The sequence below is a fragment of the Lacerta agilis genome, chromosome 4 (assembly GCF_009819535.1).
Source record: "Lacerta agilis isolate rLacAgi1 chromosome 4, rLacAgi1.pri, whole genome shotgun sequence".
NCBI lineage: Eukaryota > Metazoa > Chordata > Lepidosauria > Squamata > Lacertidae > Lacerta > Lacerta agilis.
The window spans coordinates 23,625,187-23,642,517 of NC_046315.1; the positions used below are offsets into that span (position 1 = coordinate 23,625,187).

At 41.5% G+C, this 17,331-nt stretch overlaps 1 protein-coding gene across 3 annotated transcripts in view; it reads left to right on the forward strand.

Moving 5' to 3' along the window:
* Positions 1-17,331, forward strand: part of CDK8 (cyclin dependent kinase 8) — a 39,894-nt gene that overhangs the window by 11,571 nt on the left and 10,992 nt on the right. For all 3 annotated transcript variants that reach the window (XM_033146362.1, XM_033146361.1, XM_033146359.1), the window contains exons 3-6: positions 65-175; positions 5,523-5,663; positions 14,326-14,383; positions 17,071-17,202. In XM_033146362.1, coding sequence (XP_033002253.1) covers positions 65-175; positions 5,523-5,663; positions 14,326-14,383; positions 17,071-17,202 — 442 coding nt within the window. The remainder of the gene's footprint in view (positions 1-64; positions 176-5,522; positions 5,664-14,325; positions 14,384-17,070; positions 17,203-17,331) is intronic.

Below are 17,331 nucleotides of genomic sequence, written 5' to 3' on the forward strand. Positions count from 1 at the left end.
TGGTTGATTCTATTTTCTGGCTTGTGTATGAACACCTTCCTAATGGATAGCATTTGTTTTACAGCTGCTTCGGGAGCTGAAACATCCAAATGTAATTTCTCTGCAAAAAGTGTTTCTGTCTCATGCTGATAGAAAAGTGTGGCTTCTCTTTGACTATGCGGAACATGACCTTTGGGTAAGGAAGTCTGTTTGTTAGCAGGTAATGGGCTATGGTTACTATTGTTTGGAAGCCAATAAATTGGTACTGCAACAGATTGGTCATCTCTGAAGCATGCTACAAGGAAAGAAAAAGACCCAAGTGATGTGTAAACCACTCCATAGTGCACAGTGTTTCTTTAATTTTCTTTCTGTGAAATACACATTTGTCCTTGTTTTGGGGCAACTTCACACATTGCTTCAAACATGACAGTTTTTTGTGTGGGAAGCTCTCTTTTCCACTGTATATTTAAGCATTTTGCATCATGTAGATGTCGCAGACTATGAACATGAAGAATCACACTGCCTTAAAATGTTTTAAATAAACATCAATAAATGCAAACAAAACAATCAGCATATAACAGCACAATTAACCGTTGGCATTGTTGTTGTTGCTTTTTAAAAAAGAATAGGACCCAAAAATACTTTTCAATGCCTGGTGAGGTTTTTGCTTGTGCCTAAAAGAAAAGAAGCTTGTACCAAGTATTAATGAGCACAAAAATTACATAATGTTTTCTTTGAGCCTGGGTCAGCAATTAGTTTGGCCAGAGGGATGACTTGGAGAAGGGAATGTACCGTATATACGTGAGTATAAGCCGACTTTTTCAGCCCATTTTTTGGGCTGAAAAAGCCGCCCTCGGCTTATACTCAAGTGATGCGGGCGGCTGCAAAGGGACAAGCGGCAAGAAAGGGATCCTTTCTTGCTGCTTGTCTCCCCTGCCCTGCCGATCCCCCATCTGTGCCTGCTCTCTGATCCCTCCTCCTGTGCCTGCTCTGCGCGAGGATCGCCTCCTCCTCCTCCTCCTCCTCCCGTCCCTTCTCCCCGAAGGGGAACAGAGGTAGCGACGGGGCAGCGGGAGCAGGAGGAGGACAAGTATCGAGCAGGCGCGCGAGCCGGCTCAGCCCCAGAGAGCCTGTTGCTTTTGCCCCCATCCCATCCCAGCTCAGTCCGCCATAGAAACTGCCCACCCTGAAACTACCCACCCCTGAAACCTTCCCAGAAACTTCCCCCCTTAATTCCTCCCTGAATATGCCCCCTCCCCCTGAGCCCTCCCTGTAAAGAGACCTTTCTTTCCAAGCCTTCCCTCTTAACCCCTGCCCATCCCAGCTCTGCCCACTGTAGAAACTGCGCTGAGACTCTATGATCCTGTGCCTGCTCTACCCCTGCCCATCCCAGCTCTGCCCACTGTAGAAACTGCGCTGAGACTCTATGATCCTGTGCCTGCTCTACCCCTGCCCATCCCAGCTCTGCCCACTGTAGAAACTGCGCTGAGACTCTATGATCCTGTGCCTGCTCTACCCCTGCCCATCCCAGCTCTGCCCACTGTAGAAACTGCGCTGAGACTCTATGATCCTGTGCCTGCTCTACCCCTGCCCATCCCAGCTCTGCCCACTGTAGAAACTGCGCTGAGACTCTATGATCCTGTGCCTGCTCTACCCCTGCCCATCCCAGCTCTGCCCACTGTAGAAACTGCGCTGAGACTCTATGATCCTGTGCCTGCTCTACCCCTGCCCATCCCAGCTCTGCCCACTGTAGAAACTGCGCTGAGACTCTATGATCCTGTGCCTGCTCTACCCCTGCCCATCCCAGCTCTGCCCACTGTAGAAACTGCGCTGAGACTCTATGATCCTGTGCCTGCTCTGCGGAAGGCATCGGGGAGGGAAAAGTGGGGAGAAAGTGCTCCTTGATGTTTTTCCTCTCCGATGCCTTGCACAGAGCAGTCACTGCTCTGTGCGAGGATCGCCTCCTCCTCCTCCTCCCGTCCCTTCTCCCCGAAGGGGAACAGAGGTAGCGACAGGGGCAGCGGGAGCAGGAGGACGAGCAGGCGCGCGAGCCGGCTCAGCCCCAGAGAGCCTGTTGTTTTTGCCCCCATCCCATCCCAGCTCAGTCCACCATAGAAACTGCCCACCCTGAAACTATCAACCCCTGAAACCTTACAAGAATCTGCTCCCTTAATTCCTCCCTGAATATGCCCCCTCCCCCTGAGCCCTCCCTGTAAAGAGACCCTTTCTTTCCAAGCCTTCCCTCTTAACCCCTTCCCCCATCCCAGCTCTGCCCACCCTAGAAACTACCCACCCTGAAACTTTCCCAGAATATGCCCCCTTGCCCTTGATGCCCTCCCTAAATATGCCCCAACCACCCCTGAAACATTCCCAGAATCAACCCCCTTCCCCCTTAATCCATTCCAGAATCTCCCCCCTTAATTCCTCCCTGAATATGCCCCCTCCCCCTGAGCCCTCCCTGTAAAGAGACCCTTTCTTTCCAAGCCTTCCCTCTTAACCCCTGCCCATCCCAGCTCTGCCCACCCTAGAAACTGCCCACCCTGAAACTTTCCCAGAATATGCCCCCTTGCCTCTCATGCCCTCCCTAAATATGCCCCACCCACCCTGAAACCTTCTCAGAATCTGCCCCCTTCCCCCTTAATCCATTCCAGAATATTCCCCTTGCCCCCTGAAATGTACCCACAATATGCCCCCTTACCCCCTGAGCCCTCCCTGTAAGAGACCCTTTCTTTCCAAGCCTTTTATTGGTATTTATTTTTATTTTTGAAATTTACCAGTAGCTGCTGCATTTCCCACCCTCGGCTTATACTTAAGTCAATAAGTTTTCCCAGTTTTTTGTGGTCAAATTAGGTGCCTCGGCTTATATTTGCGTCGGCTTATACTCACGTATATACGGTATGTGGTTGGGCTAATATTCTGCCTTCTAATCCCTGAAAGTGGTTCTTAAGCAAGTCCTAAGCAGCCCTAATACCATCCTTCAAAGGGCTTAATTGACCCAGTTGCTGGACCATATTTTGTGGAGCCTCATTTATGTTGGTTTTTAGTAGTTAAAGAATAAAAGGAGAATTCCCTGTATTTTTCCATGTACAAGACAATGTTTTTTGTTTATTTTTTTTAGTTCAAAATAAGGAGTCATTTTAAACACAGGGGTCGTCTTATACACGGAAAAATATAGTCCAGCGCTTCAGCTGCTTGTTCTGCTGCTGCTTGGCTTCTGGCCTCTTCGTGCCCTACTCGGCTCTGGTTCCTCCTCCTGCTCCCTATCGCTAGCTATCAGTCGCTCAATTGCCTGCCTGCACCTCCCTCACCTTGCCCTGCCTGCCTCCCTTAGCAAATTTCCAAAAAAGTTCAAGTTTGGTTGATCTCAGGTGTTTTAAATTTTGATTCCTTAATTTCCGTTTTTTAAAAATAGGGATTGTCTTATACATGGGTAGGCAAACTAAGGCCCGGGGGCCAGATCCGGCCCAATCGCCTTCTAAATCCAGCCCGTGGACGGTCTGGGAATCAGCTTGTTTTTACATGAGTAGAATGTGTCCTTTTATTTAAAATGCATCTCTGGGTTATTTGTGGGGCATAAGAATTCGTTGATTCCCCCCCCCTAAGAATAGTCTGACCCCCACAAGGTCTGAGGGACAGTGGGCCGGCCCCCTGCTGAAAAAGTTTGCTGACCCCTGGTCTTATACATGGGGGTGTCTTATACACAGAAAAATATGGTACTCTTTGGTGAGAGAGCCCCAGCAGATGTTTAAAATCACAAAACATGCAGCAAAGTAAACTGTGGAAATTTAGGCTGTTAGACCTTTAAAATACAGTGGTGCCCCGCTAGACGAAAATAATTCATTCTACGAATTTTTTCGTCTAGCGAAGCGGCAATGACAGCCGCGCTCCGCTAAACGAAAAAAAAAGACGAAAATGTTTTGTCTCGCGAAGCAGCCCCATTGACTTTTTCGTCTTGCGGTCGCAGCTTCCCGCTAGACGAATGCCGTTCGTCTAGCGAGGCATTCGTCTAGCGGGGCACCACTGTAATCCCTTTTAAGTTTCTCCCAAAGTTCTCACTTCCCTTAGCATAGAAATAAACCACACATTTAGTAAGTTAAAAATGGATTACTTACAAACTCCTCAAAGGTCAGATTCATGTTCTTTTCCATGCAGCAGCAGTAAAAAACAGGCAGCACAACTTAGTTTCCAAAATGGTTTGGGTTTCTAAATTATTTTTATAGATACACAAAGATGGCTTGCTAAAGCCACACAGTCTAAGCTTGGAGCATCCAGCTTAAACATCCTTACTGGTTGGGTTCACATGGTGGAAAGGAAAAAGAGAACAAAGAGTTTGGTAGCCCTTTCTCCCAAGGCTGAGGGAGTGTGACCTAGCTAAGCCTGGCAGGCCTTCATGCATTAATTAGATTTAAGCATGTTGGTTGTATATCCCCCAGTTTAGACACCTGTCTGTCCATTTTTGCATGGTACTTGGCAATTCCAGCATAATGTATGGATGCAAACATGAAAAGAACACTTATATTTTTACCTCCTGCATGCTTTGTATGTGCTCTTCCTCACAAAGGCCCTGAGGAAAATGTTAATAGCTTTCATAGTGGTTCTTTATAAAGTCTTACTTCTCTTTCTCTATTTTTACAGTAGTTGGTCTTACAAAATATAAGTTCTAGATTTTAACTTGAGCCTTAGTTTCAAGGATCAGATGAGAAATGTTGGACCCTTAAACAATATGTATGCAGTATCCAAAGAAGTTAAAGGAACTCTGATCCCTGAACTTTAAAGACTTTATTTGTGTTAATGCTATCAGTAAGCTTGGGTCAGATTGTCAAGATGGAGGAAATCATAAAGAGATGGACTAAAAAATTGTTTAAAAGTGTTTATCTTTTAGACTTAAATTTTGCTGGAAGCTTTTGTTTATGAGTAAAAAATGGCTATACGGTTGATGAGCTGGAAATGCATAGATTCATAACAATATAAATGTGTGCAGGTCTGCTTGTGAAGCTCTTGAACAAATCATGTTTCAGTTATATATTTGACCTTTACCGTATGAATAGTTTTTCATTCTTTAACATGGTTATATTCACATCTTTAGAGTGTGAATGGAGAAATACAATTTTAGAATGAAGTCTTCAAGATATAGTCTCTCTGTTTATGTTTTTATTTAGATTAGTTTCTTTTATCTTATTGCATTATGAAAAAGCTTTATTCAAATCTTATTAAAATAATAATACACCCTATTAAACAGTCAAAAGATGGCAAAGGGGGTTTGTGAGTGTTAGGAGAGTATAATACTAACACAATGTGGTATACAAGATAGATAAAATTAAGATGAGAAGATAATAGTAATATGAAGCTAAAGCACTAAACATGAACACAGTGCTTAACTAAACAGGGGGTGGTTAATTCTGTGGAGAATTAAACATGATTTTGTTCAAATCCCAAGAAATGCCATACTGGTTAATGAACTCAGGAGGATTTTATTTGCTGAAGCATTGCATCAAAATATTTGTACCAGTCATTATTAACTATGCTTGTTTTCTATTTTTCAGCACATAATAAAGTTTCACAGAGCTTCTAAAGCAAACAAGAAGCCAGTTCAGTTACCTCGGGGAATGGTGAAATCTCTATTATATCAAATCCTAGATGGTATTCATTACCTACATGCTAACTGGGTGTTACACAGGGATTTGGTAAGTAGATCTACAGTGGGGATTAGAAATGGGTATAAGGCTTATATGTAGTGGTGGTGTTTCATAGAGGATATCAGGAACTGAGTCACTAATGATTTGTTTTAATTCGTAATTTGGTACTATAAATGTCTAGTGAATAATGTGTATTTCTATTACCTGGAAAAGAAAATGGCTTCTTCCCATAGGTGCTTTTGCATTGTCTCATTAGCAAACAAAGCACAGTAAGAGCAAAATTAAGCGTAACTGCATATTTGCAACTATCAGATTTTTGGGGGGGAAATATTTAACAAGTCTAATTTTCTTTGCAAGCTTTTTAAGAATGTAAGAATTGCCTTAGTGGGTCAGACCAGAGAGCTGTCTAGTTCAGGGATGGAGAACCTGTGGCCCTCCAGATGTTATTAAACTCTAACTCTTATCAGCCCTAGCCAACATGGTCAAAGATAAAGGATGATAGGTGTTGTAGTACAGAACACCTGGAGGACCACAGCTTCCCATTCCTGATACAGTTTATCGCTGTTGCTATATATGGTAATTGCTAGCCAGATAGCTCTTAAAGATTCACAATCAGAATTGTAGAGATAACTATCTATGATGTTTGCCCTTAGCATCTGGCAGTCTGAAATTTAGTGCCTCTGAACATGGTGGTACTGTTTTGCCTAATTGCGACAGAAGACCCTCCCCCACAAATTTGTATATTTTCTTAAGCTAATGAGTATCAACTTACCTTGCGGGAGCCTAATAAAGGTGGGGGACTTCTTTGTTTTTCTGGACACCAGACCCTTTCATTGGATAGAAAGGTACTTCATTGTTACCACATTCTTTCATTCCTTTGCCCAATACAGTAGATGTTTCAGGCAGTGCCAGTATAAACAGTTTACGGTGTTGTCCCTACATAATATTAATCCTTGGTGGACTAAAATATTCAAGCAAAGTTATTTGTATATGCACAACCATTGCTCAAACAGTACCAAAAGTGGATAATTGTTTCTGTCAAAGTAATTTTATCATGCATGAAATTAATCAGAAACCAAGTTTGCCATTGTAAATATTTGCCAGTATGTGGAAAACGGAAGTGGATGGCTCAAGATGGGTAAATTTATTAGAACCTTGTTTTGAGTATGGTCTAGACTAGCAGCCACCTCTGTTGGGCTTTTATGAAATGTACTGGTGGCCTCTGTTCATTTGAAGTTTAGAAGTGCTGCAAAGCAACCATAGGAGCAAGAAAAAGTTATTGAAGGAGGGGATTTCGAGAACTGCATCCATGTGATGAAATTAGATACAAGAAAATGGGCTGCATTGCCTCTTGCAAAATAATCATCAGATGAGACTCCAAAATTAGAATAGAGCACAGTAACACACCAAGCATGGATTGGCAGTCTCTAAACTTGAATAGTAAACAAGGCTTAAATTGGTGCAAAAACTTACTTACGACTCTTAGCAGTTGGTGACATTTTTGCACATTTGGAGCAAATCTTGGATTTCTGAACCCACCCTAAGATTGTAGTTGAACCCGTCTAGCTATATTCATTTCTGCTGGTGTTCATAAATTGCATCTAAGGTTTTCCCTTTATGTCTGTGTTAATGTATACAGTCACCAAGTATTGGAACTAGATTTTCCAAGACATAATGTTCTCCACAAGCTATATAATATTTGTGGCTACAATTCATTAGACAGTTCTTAGAAATCAGGCTGTTTTGTGTGTATAATCTGCCAGAGACTGCGTCTTCATTCAGAGAGCTTTGTGACTGCTTATCAAAAAAAGATATGGAAACTGTGCTTCTCAGCAGGGTAGGAAAGGCAGAGAGGCACTGCAATATATATTGTACTATATCAGAAGTTAATGGATAGTTGGTATGTAGGTACAAACTAACTTTACTTCTTCAACTTCCACATCTCTAGTAAAATATTCTGAAGACTGAGGGTAGTATTCAACTAACCATTACTCTGCGCATACTCATTTAAATTAATGAACCTGATGTTAGGTCCACTCTGAGCAAAATCTGGTAGAGTATCACCCAGAGGTTTAACAGTCCAACCATATTCCAGTGATATACAGCCAAACAGGAAAGGCTAGATTACTAACAAGTTCCTGACCTCTGAAGTATGAGCAGAAGTAAATCTGCATTGTATAGTTTAAATCATACCAAATTTTCACTACAAGGAATGAAGTGAGAAAGTATTAAGCATGAAGGTTAAAATGGCAAAAGCCCTGAACAGAGTAGGTGGAACTAATCTGTAAAATAATTGGATGTGCCACAAATATGCCTCATATAGTCCTTAATTTACTTGACTGGAAATGATGGTCCACAGCATATGTAAATACCACAAGTTTTCATTCCTGGGAATATGTTGTTTGATTCAGCAGCCATGCCACCTAAGTAGTGTTCTAATTAGCTGTGTTCTTTTGAAATCCTTAGGACCTGAATGCCTTAGTTATATGCACACTTTGTGTGGGATTTAATACAGTTTGTATTGAATGACAGTAAAGTTGAATTCCACCCAGTTCAATAAAAGATTTAGACTGGCTTTGCTTTTTTTGGACTTAACTGTAAGCCTACAGAGCTGGAAACAATCCTGCTTTGAAGGGCAAGGCAAACGATCGTTTGGCTTGGATCGAATGGCAAATATGTTGTGATCAAACAAGAAAGTAACTGCACTAAAGTGTGATGGGCAATGCATAATTGGTCTTTGACTGAAACAATCTAGGGTGTGCTCATAATAATAGAAATTTGTTTTTATCTTAATGGTCCAGGACCATTAATATCACAAACAAATCAAAGCTCATTGAGGGACTCAGGCTTTGATATGAGAAATCACATCTTAATTTTTTAATTAGGAAAGTCAGACAGTATTTCTCTAAGCTATTCAGACTTTTTCAAGTACTAGAAAATTAAATTATACTTTAATCGTATTAGATTTAGCCAATTGACTATTTGGGGTTTTGTAGTATATGCAGAAGCTCTAGTTAAACTCAGAGTAAAAATTAATTTTCCTCAAATGTACGTCTACAAAAAATCATTTAACAGATCAGATATATCCAAGCTGCTTTTGGCTCAAGGCTTAGCCCCATGTTTTCCATATAACTAACCAAAGGTTAGTCCTTTGGTTTATTTATACTTATTAAAATTGAAGCATTGGTTTAACTTTGGGGGGGGGGGATTATTTTTCCATAACATTTTTTAGTCCTTAGAAATGTAATTGTCTAGAAGATTCATGTGACCTATTTCCTGTGATCTGTAATCCCATATCAAAGTGACAGCCTTTCATGTTGCACTATATGCTGATTTTAATATTCTGTGTTGCTTCAAGTTGTATAAGTAAACTGGCAACTCAACCTCTGTGATTGCTTTCAGAATATAAGAAGTTAGACTTTCACCAAGCTAAAGCAGCTGGTTACAAAACAAAATATAGTGTATTTTGTATTTGTGTAGGTGCAGCATTTCTGTACCCCCTACCTTTTTATTTTATTTTTTCAGTAGGCATATTTTAAAATAATCAACTAAAAAAACCAATTACTGTGCTTCAGAAATTCTACTTGTGTGTTCTAATTAGTTAATAACACTGTATGTTGGTGGAAAGCCTAGTGCTATCTGTAGCATATATCTTTTGCTTAATGACTTTTAACATCTTTATTCTTTATAGTTAAGCTTTTATCTTGGTTCTCACCAGTTTCTCTTTACTATTTTATGGTGTTCCTATTCCATGCTGCTCTATCATTTCCCTCATAGCTACACTTTCTGTATGCCATGTTGGTCTTCCTCCTCCTTTCTGTGAGCTAAGTTCTTAGGTTGCTTAAAGTGCTGGATTAATTTAAAGTATGATGACAAATTTTCTCTCACCCTAATTTTACAAATTTGTAAAGTTGGGATAAGTGATCCCACACCTGTTGTCATTGTGTATTAATACCAGTAGCAAACTCACATAATGTTTAGCCAAAGCAGAGCAACGGGGGGCGGGGGCTCTTGATATACTCCAACATTTACAGCTTAAAAATAAAATATGGGGGGGGGGAGCTAAGGGGGGCAATTCCTACCAAAACAGCCTAGTGAAAGCGAACTACATTCATTGTCACAGAATGCAAAGTGCTGACGGGTGGGGAAGGTGGAGAAATGGAGATTATCCTCATAGAAGGCATGTCCAGCTTGCTAGAACAATGAACAGGAGTAGATTGCAAGTGCCACACTTGAATTCCTAAAAGAGTACTGAAGGTAGCAAGCAAGAGAGTCGAAAGATGAACTGCTATTGGTTTTTGCATTGAGAAGAAAATACTTTTCTATTCTGAGACAGTACAGTACTTTGTTGATACTGCCATTTTGGGTTCACACTGCTTTTTCCTTTTTGAAGTGGGGTGTGTGTGTGTGTGTGTTTCATAAAATTTAGATACCTCTTGACTGTTAAAAAAAACCCCACACACTTCAAAACATTTTACAAAAGAAACAACAGCAAGATCAAGGAAAAATCACAACCCTACTGTAAAATATCCAAAAAATACTAAAACAGATTAAAATGACTTCAGCTTTCTAAGGATCTGGGTAGGCTTAATTTTTCTAGAAGTTGCCGCAGTATGGTGAATTGAATTGTTACTAGCCAGAGCTTGTTGAATGCTTGAAGCTGGAAACAGCTTAGTGTGGGTAGAGGTCCTGGGTGTCTGAGGATCCTTGACTAGAGGTTCCACGCCAGAAGTATATAGAAATGCTGTATTTTGATTACTTTGGTTTCTTTGTTTACATCTGAAGTGTAAATGATTGATTAGTATAGCATTAGAATAGTTCCCACTGTAACTGTATTTTATATCATGGTAGGTTGATGATACTGGCAGATTACTGTTATTGAACAGCAAGTGATTCTGGACCAGACTCTTATATGAAACTTTGTAAGCTAGTGTAAATGCACTCTAAAGGAAGCAAGCTGTGTTCCACCCAAGTATTTTTCCATATTTTTAGTAAAAGGTGGTTACATTGTTACAAGGAATTAAGCATACAGCTTTGCCATAGTGTAAAAGCTAAGATTTTGATGCAAACTTGCTCTTGATCCTTCTTCCCTAATATGTACAGAACCATAATTCTGAGAAATTCACTTCTATGTGATCCCATGGATTTAGTGATACTCAAAAGGAGAGAAAAATAAGATTAATTTAGCCTGCAGTTGCTTCCCTGCATAGCACATTCCCTGAGCCATGCTCAGTATCATTAGCAGCAATGCAGAGGAGAGAGGTGGAGTTGAGAGCTGCAGCACAGGCTGACCTTTCTGAAATAATTACCTAGACAACGTGACAGTTAAGAAATCCTATATTCTTAAAGCTCAAAGTTGTCAAAAATGCATACTGAAATTATATGAGAGAATAAATCATGACAATCTTCCGGAATCCCCAAATCAGCCCCCTTAATATATTCAGTAATGGCACCACACTAGCATCCAGCCATAAATAAAGTCTGAGATGATGCTTTTTTGGGTACTGCCCTTGCCAAAAACACACTGTGTTAGCATACAGTGAGGGGGGGGGAAAGTATTTGATCCCCTGCTAAATTTGCCCATTAGCCCCCTGGCGAAGAAATGACCAGTCCATAATTTTAATGGTAGGTTTATTGTAGCTGTGAGAGACAGAATAACAACAGGAAAACCCCCAGAAACCCAGAAGACAAAAGTCAGATTGATGTGCATTATAATGAGTGAAATAAATATTTGATTCAAGATGACTTAGTACTTGGTGGCAAAACCCTTGTTGGCAATTACAGAGGTCAGACGTTTCTTGTAGGTGGCCACCACGTTTGCACACATCTCAGGAGGTATTTTCTCCCTCTCCTCTTTGCAGATCCCCTCGAGGCTGATGTGTAACTACTCAAAACTTCAGCTCCCTCCACAGATTTTCGATGGGATTAAGGTCTGGAGACTGGCTAGGCCACTCCAGGACCTTAATGTGCTTCTTCTTGAGCCACTCCTTTGTTTCCTTGGCTGTGTGTTTTGGGTCATTGTCATGCTGGAATACCCATCCTCGACCCATTTTCAGTGCCCTGGCTGAGGGAAGGAGGTGCTCACCCAAGATTTGATGATACATGGTCCCGTCCATCGTCCCTTTGATGCGGTGAAGGTGTCCTGTCCCCTTAGCAGAAAAACACCCCCAAAGCATAATATGTCCCCCTCCATGTTTGATGGTGGGGATGGTGTTCTTGGGGTCATAGGCAGCATTTATCCTCCTCCAAACATGGCGAGTTGAGTTGATGCCTGTGCTGGGCCCGAGGGTAATCCGAGTTCCAGGTCCGGTCCGGAGTTCAAAGAGTCAGCGAGGAGTCAGTCCAAGAGAGTCAAGGCAGGGAACGGGGCAGGATCTGGCAAACAGCAGTATTGCTCCTACAACCTGGGGCGGGGTCCAACAGCCTTTTATCTCTGACGAGGTAATGGCTGGTCCCGATCCCCCGACGACTCACCATCTTGTCTCGCCCGAAGGCAAGCATTCCTCCTGCGAGTACTCAGCACTTTCCTCCTCTCAGACCTGAGTCTCTGCAGCTCGGGAGACGTCAGTCGGTTACCAGACCCAGGGGCTGCCTCACCCTCTCCTGACCCAGCCGGTAGTGGGCCAGCTGCCAGTGTTGACCCAGCTGACGGCAACGAGTTATTCTCCATATCTGGAGCCAGGACAGGCTCAGGCCCCTGACTCGGCCCAGCTGGTGCTTGTTGCAGGGGAACCTGTGCAGACTTGGGGCTCTTCTGGATCAGGCCCCAGACTTGGTTCAGATGATGTCTGAGGCAGAGGATCCGGTGCAGACTGAGACTCGTCTGAGTCTGAGCCCAAGTCCCAGGCCATCACAATGCCAAAGAGCTCAATTTTGTTCTCATCTGCCCATAACACTTTCACCCAGTTCTCCTCTGGGTCATTCAGATGTGTATTGGCAAACTGCAGACAGGCCTATACATGTGCTGTCTTGAGCAAGGGGACCTTGCAGGCTCTGCAAGATCTCAGTCCTTCACGACGTAGTGTGTTACCAACTGTTTTTCATGGTGACTATGGTCCCAGCTACCCTGAGATCATTGACAAGTTCCCCCTGTGTAGTTCTGGGCTGCTTCATCACCGTTCTCAGGATCATTGTAACTCCACGAGATGAGATATTGCATGGAGCCCCAGACCGAGAGTGGTTGACAGTTATTTTGTGTTTCTTCCATTTGGTTATTATTGCACCAACTGTTGTCACCTTCTCACCAAGATGCTTGGCAATAGTCTTGTAGCCTTGTGCAGGTCTACAATCTTGTTCCTGACATCCTTGGACAGCTCTTTGGTCTTGGTCATGGTGGCTACTTTGGAATCTGCTGGATTGATTGCTTCTGTTGACAGGTGGCTTTTGTACAGGTACTGTAATGAGCTGGGATTATAGGTAAGACCTCTCCCTTACAGCAGTTGCTTCTAATCTCAGCTCGTTACATACAGTGAAGATACCAGGTAGCCTGACATCTGGCTGGTTGATAGGGGATCAAATACTTATTTCACTCATTATAATGCATATTCTGCTCTGTTTGTTCATAAATATCTTGTACCAGTCCCTACAAGAGACTGATGGCCTGATAGTGCCACAAGTAGTTTATATATTTTCCCTGGCTAAGAACACACATCTTACGTGTAACTTACTGCCTTGTCACCATCTTTAAACCTGACCAGAGTCATACCCTTTTTCGAATTTGTTCTTTACACATTTATGTGTCTGTGATTGTACTAGATTACATCTGTTCCTATCAAAGATGTTTTCATTCATCTATCAAAGCTTCCTTGAAGTACTTTTATCTGGCATACATTTTATGCTTGCTTAAAATCACAGATAGGTGTTCACATGATTGCTTCACATGACAATATTGATCAGATGGAGCAAATCCTTTTGTACATACTTAAATAATAGCCCACTTAAACAATAACCCAAAGTGTTGTGCTTTGAGCTGTTGATGCCAGCTTTTTTTCAAAAGAAGTAGTTTCCCCCCCTTGAAATTGGCTTGAACTGGGTATATACTACTCTACACATCATCCTTGGCTAAATTTGATGATTAATGGTTATTTTATATAGGTTTATAAACCTTACAAGAAAAAGCAAAAATAGTTTTGGTGTAGCTCTGTAGAGCTTCAAAAGCAATTGTACCAATGTTTGCTTCTCACGTAATGATTCTGAAACTACCACATCTGAAAATGCAATTCTTATAAACATTGCCTTTGCAGGTGTAGTTTCAGAATAAACTCTTATAAGCCACTCTTATAGTGACTGAATTGATACATTAAGAGCAAAATGTAAAAGTTCTGTGTAGAATCTAAATGTTCATATAGTGACATCTAAGAAGATATGCAAAATATTTGGTTGGTTGCTTTTTGTAATTGACTTAATACTGGAAATAAGTGAGCCAGCATTTTTCCCAGGTGAATTCTGTAATGACACTACTCATCTGAGAGAAGAAAGTTATTGAAAGGAAAGTTATTGAAAGGAAGCTCTTCTAAGAGGGAGAAAATGTAAGATGGGGAAGAAAATTGATTTGGTCAATTGTATGACCTTACAGCAAACTAATAATCCACAGGCACTATTAATGACATTCCACTGCATTTTGGTTTAAAATTGGAAAAATAAAACTGCTAATTTTAAGCACAAATGTTTAGGTTTATCTTGGTATATGTATTGTATTTTTTTTCCACAGAAACCTGCTAATATTTTAGTTATGGGTGAAGGTCCTGAGCGAGGAAGAGTAAAAATTGGTATGTTTATATCTTTGATAAGTCCCAGTATAGCGTTTAAGACAGAATGTTCTAAAGGTGCAGCTGACCAGGTTAATACTTTCTGGATCACACATAAAACCCCATAAAATGAAAAGAGGTTAAATTTGTTAATGCTGGATGGAGAAAACTGAAGGACCCCTTTGCCTCTAAAAAAGTTACTTTACAATAGTACTGAATTATATAAATATCAATAATAAAACAAACATTAGTAACAGTTGTATAAAGTGCTATTGAGAGGGTAGATAGATTATTCAGGGATGGGAGACAAATTTTAAAAGCTCATAAGCATTGCTTGAAGGAAATTAAAACAGCATTTTTTAATGGAGAAGATACATTGGACAATTTTTTGTAGGGAGAGCTTCTTGTGACAGGGATTCCATATTCTATAACAGGCGTCCCCAGACTTACCGGACCTCGGGCTACTTCCTCCAGCGCCGATTGTGCGGCAGGCCGGAGGGCGGGGGAGCTTGCACCCACACTCTATTTCCGGTGCACTTTCGGGTTGGCGCAACGCGGGAAATAGCTTGTGCACGTGCGCACAGGCCTCTGCAGACCTGGAAGTGCGCCAGAAATGACGCATATGCACAAGCTATTTCCGTCGCTCCACTGACCCAAAAGTGGGCAGCCGCAACAGTAAGAGTGGGTGGCAGCAGTGGGGGTTGCCGGAGGCCAGATAAATGAGCCCCTCGGGCCGCATCCAGCCCGCGGGCCTTAAGTCTGGGGACCCCTGTTCTATAAAAATGCTCTTTAAAAATTAATTAAATGGAACTCTAATGTAGCAGTAAAATCTGCATAATGGTATGATCCAGCATGTTGCGGAAGTATGTTGGTGTCCTAAGGACGTAAGTGTTTGTACCAGCAGATGTTAAAGGTGTATTTTTTCCTGTCCTCTGACTAATTATCTGAGACGGGGTGCCAACTTGAATAAAATATTGGGGAGGGGCAGGGAAGCCCAGCCCCACATAATCACATGATGTGGCGCGCACACACTATTTGAATGACAATGCCCATCAACTTCGAGGGGCAGCTCCCTCAAATATTTTAGGGGAGGCAAAGGGACCTCAACCTCTAGGATTTGGCTCCTATGATCAGAGATGAATTGTTTTGTAATTGACAGAATTCCATACATTCTTTTGATTGTACGAGACTATTGATCAACTGTCTGCCAAAAGCAGGGTTTTTTCTCATTGGTGGCCCTATATATAAAGTTCAAAAGGAATAGAATTAGACCAGTGTTGAGCACATGACTCTTTAAAAGGTTTGTGAACATACAAGAGTACTAACACTGGCAGATTGAGGTCCTTTTGTAAGCAAACCATGGCTGTAATGTAGGTCAGCCTCCAAACATATTTGGCCTTAATTGAACTGGTGCTTCTTGTGATACAGACAGCTTTTCCCTTATTGGAAATGGACTACCTGCTACTTTTGCATGCAACAGCTGTGTACAACATTTCAAACTAATTGATTGCTCCCCAAAATGGTTACACTGCATGGATGAATGTGAAGGAGACCTCTCCAGTTCACTTGACCTATCCAGTGCCAAGAATGGCAAGATAGACTCGTAAAAGTATAATAAAGCTGAAGACGCACCGCCTTATTTTGACAACAGAAGCAACAACAAAATTATGTTTGGACTTCCATTGTTTAAGCATTAAAACACACACACAACACATGTATTTGAATATAAACACTGTACCTTCCACTCAACCCCTCTCTTCTGGAGCTATTGCGTGTTTTTCTCCAGCAGCGAAATGTTTCTTGCCTTCTAAGATAGAAAAAGTCAAATTGTTTTCAATGTATAAAATGAAGCATAATACAGTTTTAAATAGGGCTGTGAATAGGCACATATGCTTGTTAGTAGGACAAAGGGATATGAATTTATCTCTGGTGAAAATGAGATCTGGAACCTTGCTCTTTAAAAACACACAGGGTACCCAGTCTTAAAGCTGGTTCAGTTCTTTGTATGATCTACAACTGCAACCTCAGATCCTCAGGTCTGTTGGAATTTGTAAAATAATGTGCTGTATGTTCGCGCCTGCACTCAAACTGTATGAAATAGTTTTTCTTACAGAAGTGAAATACCTCTCTGCTATTTGAGTGTGGGTGCAAACAATCCAGGTGTCATTTGTAAATTCTTCCTAATGGGTAAAAAGAATTGAGGCAATAGAATATAGCAGGAATTGGGAATTCTTCCCATCTAAGCTTAAATGCAATTCGGCTACAATCGGTAACAGCCTCAATATCAGTTTTCTGTGATAATAGAGATGGAAATGTACCAGCTCCCTTAGTTCCTAAGAGCTGAACTGTTTTTGTCAGGTTAATAAAGGACTGGCTTCTAAAAACAGGAAAACATTCCAGCCTAGTATATACCTGCCTTGTTTTCCCATATATAAATCCTTGTGTTGTTTTTCTGTTGGGCTGGACACCAGATTTCCCAACTTTCTGAGGAATGATCAGCTTGATTCAGAACCTGCATGATCAAAAGTGTGTTAGCTATGATTTAATAATGCTTCATTTTCTGTACCATGCTTTAGAAACAAGCTTAAAAGGAACTTTTTTAAGTTAGACTGAGGGTGTTTGCAGTGTGTGTTACATTTGAGCTCACTCATTTCTGAGTAAGCAGTCTGTGCACTAAAATTTAAAGCATCTTCCCCCTCTTTTTACAGCTGACATGGGCTTTGCCCGACTATTTAATTCACCTTTGAAGCCTTTAGCTGATTTGGATCCAGTAGTTGTAACATTCTGGTATCGAGCTCCAGAATTACTGCTTGGAGCAAGGCATTATACCAAAGCTATTGGTAAGTAATGCACTGTATACCTGATTTCTCATATTTTAAATTCTAATTTTCCCTCATGTGGCTCCCTTCCTTCTTGTTTACAAAGATGTCTACTATTGAAATCTTAGATCTGGAAGGAACCACAAGAGT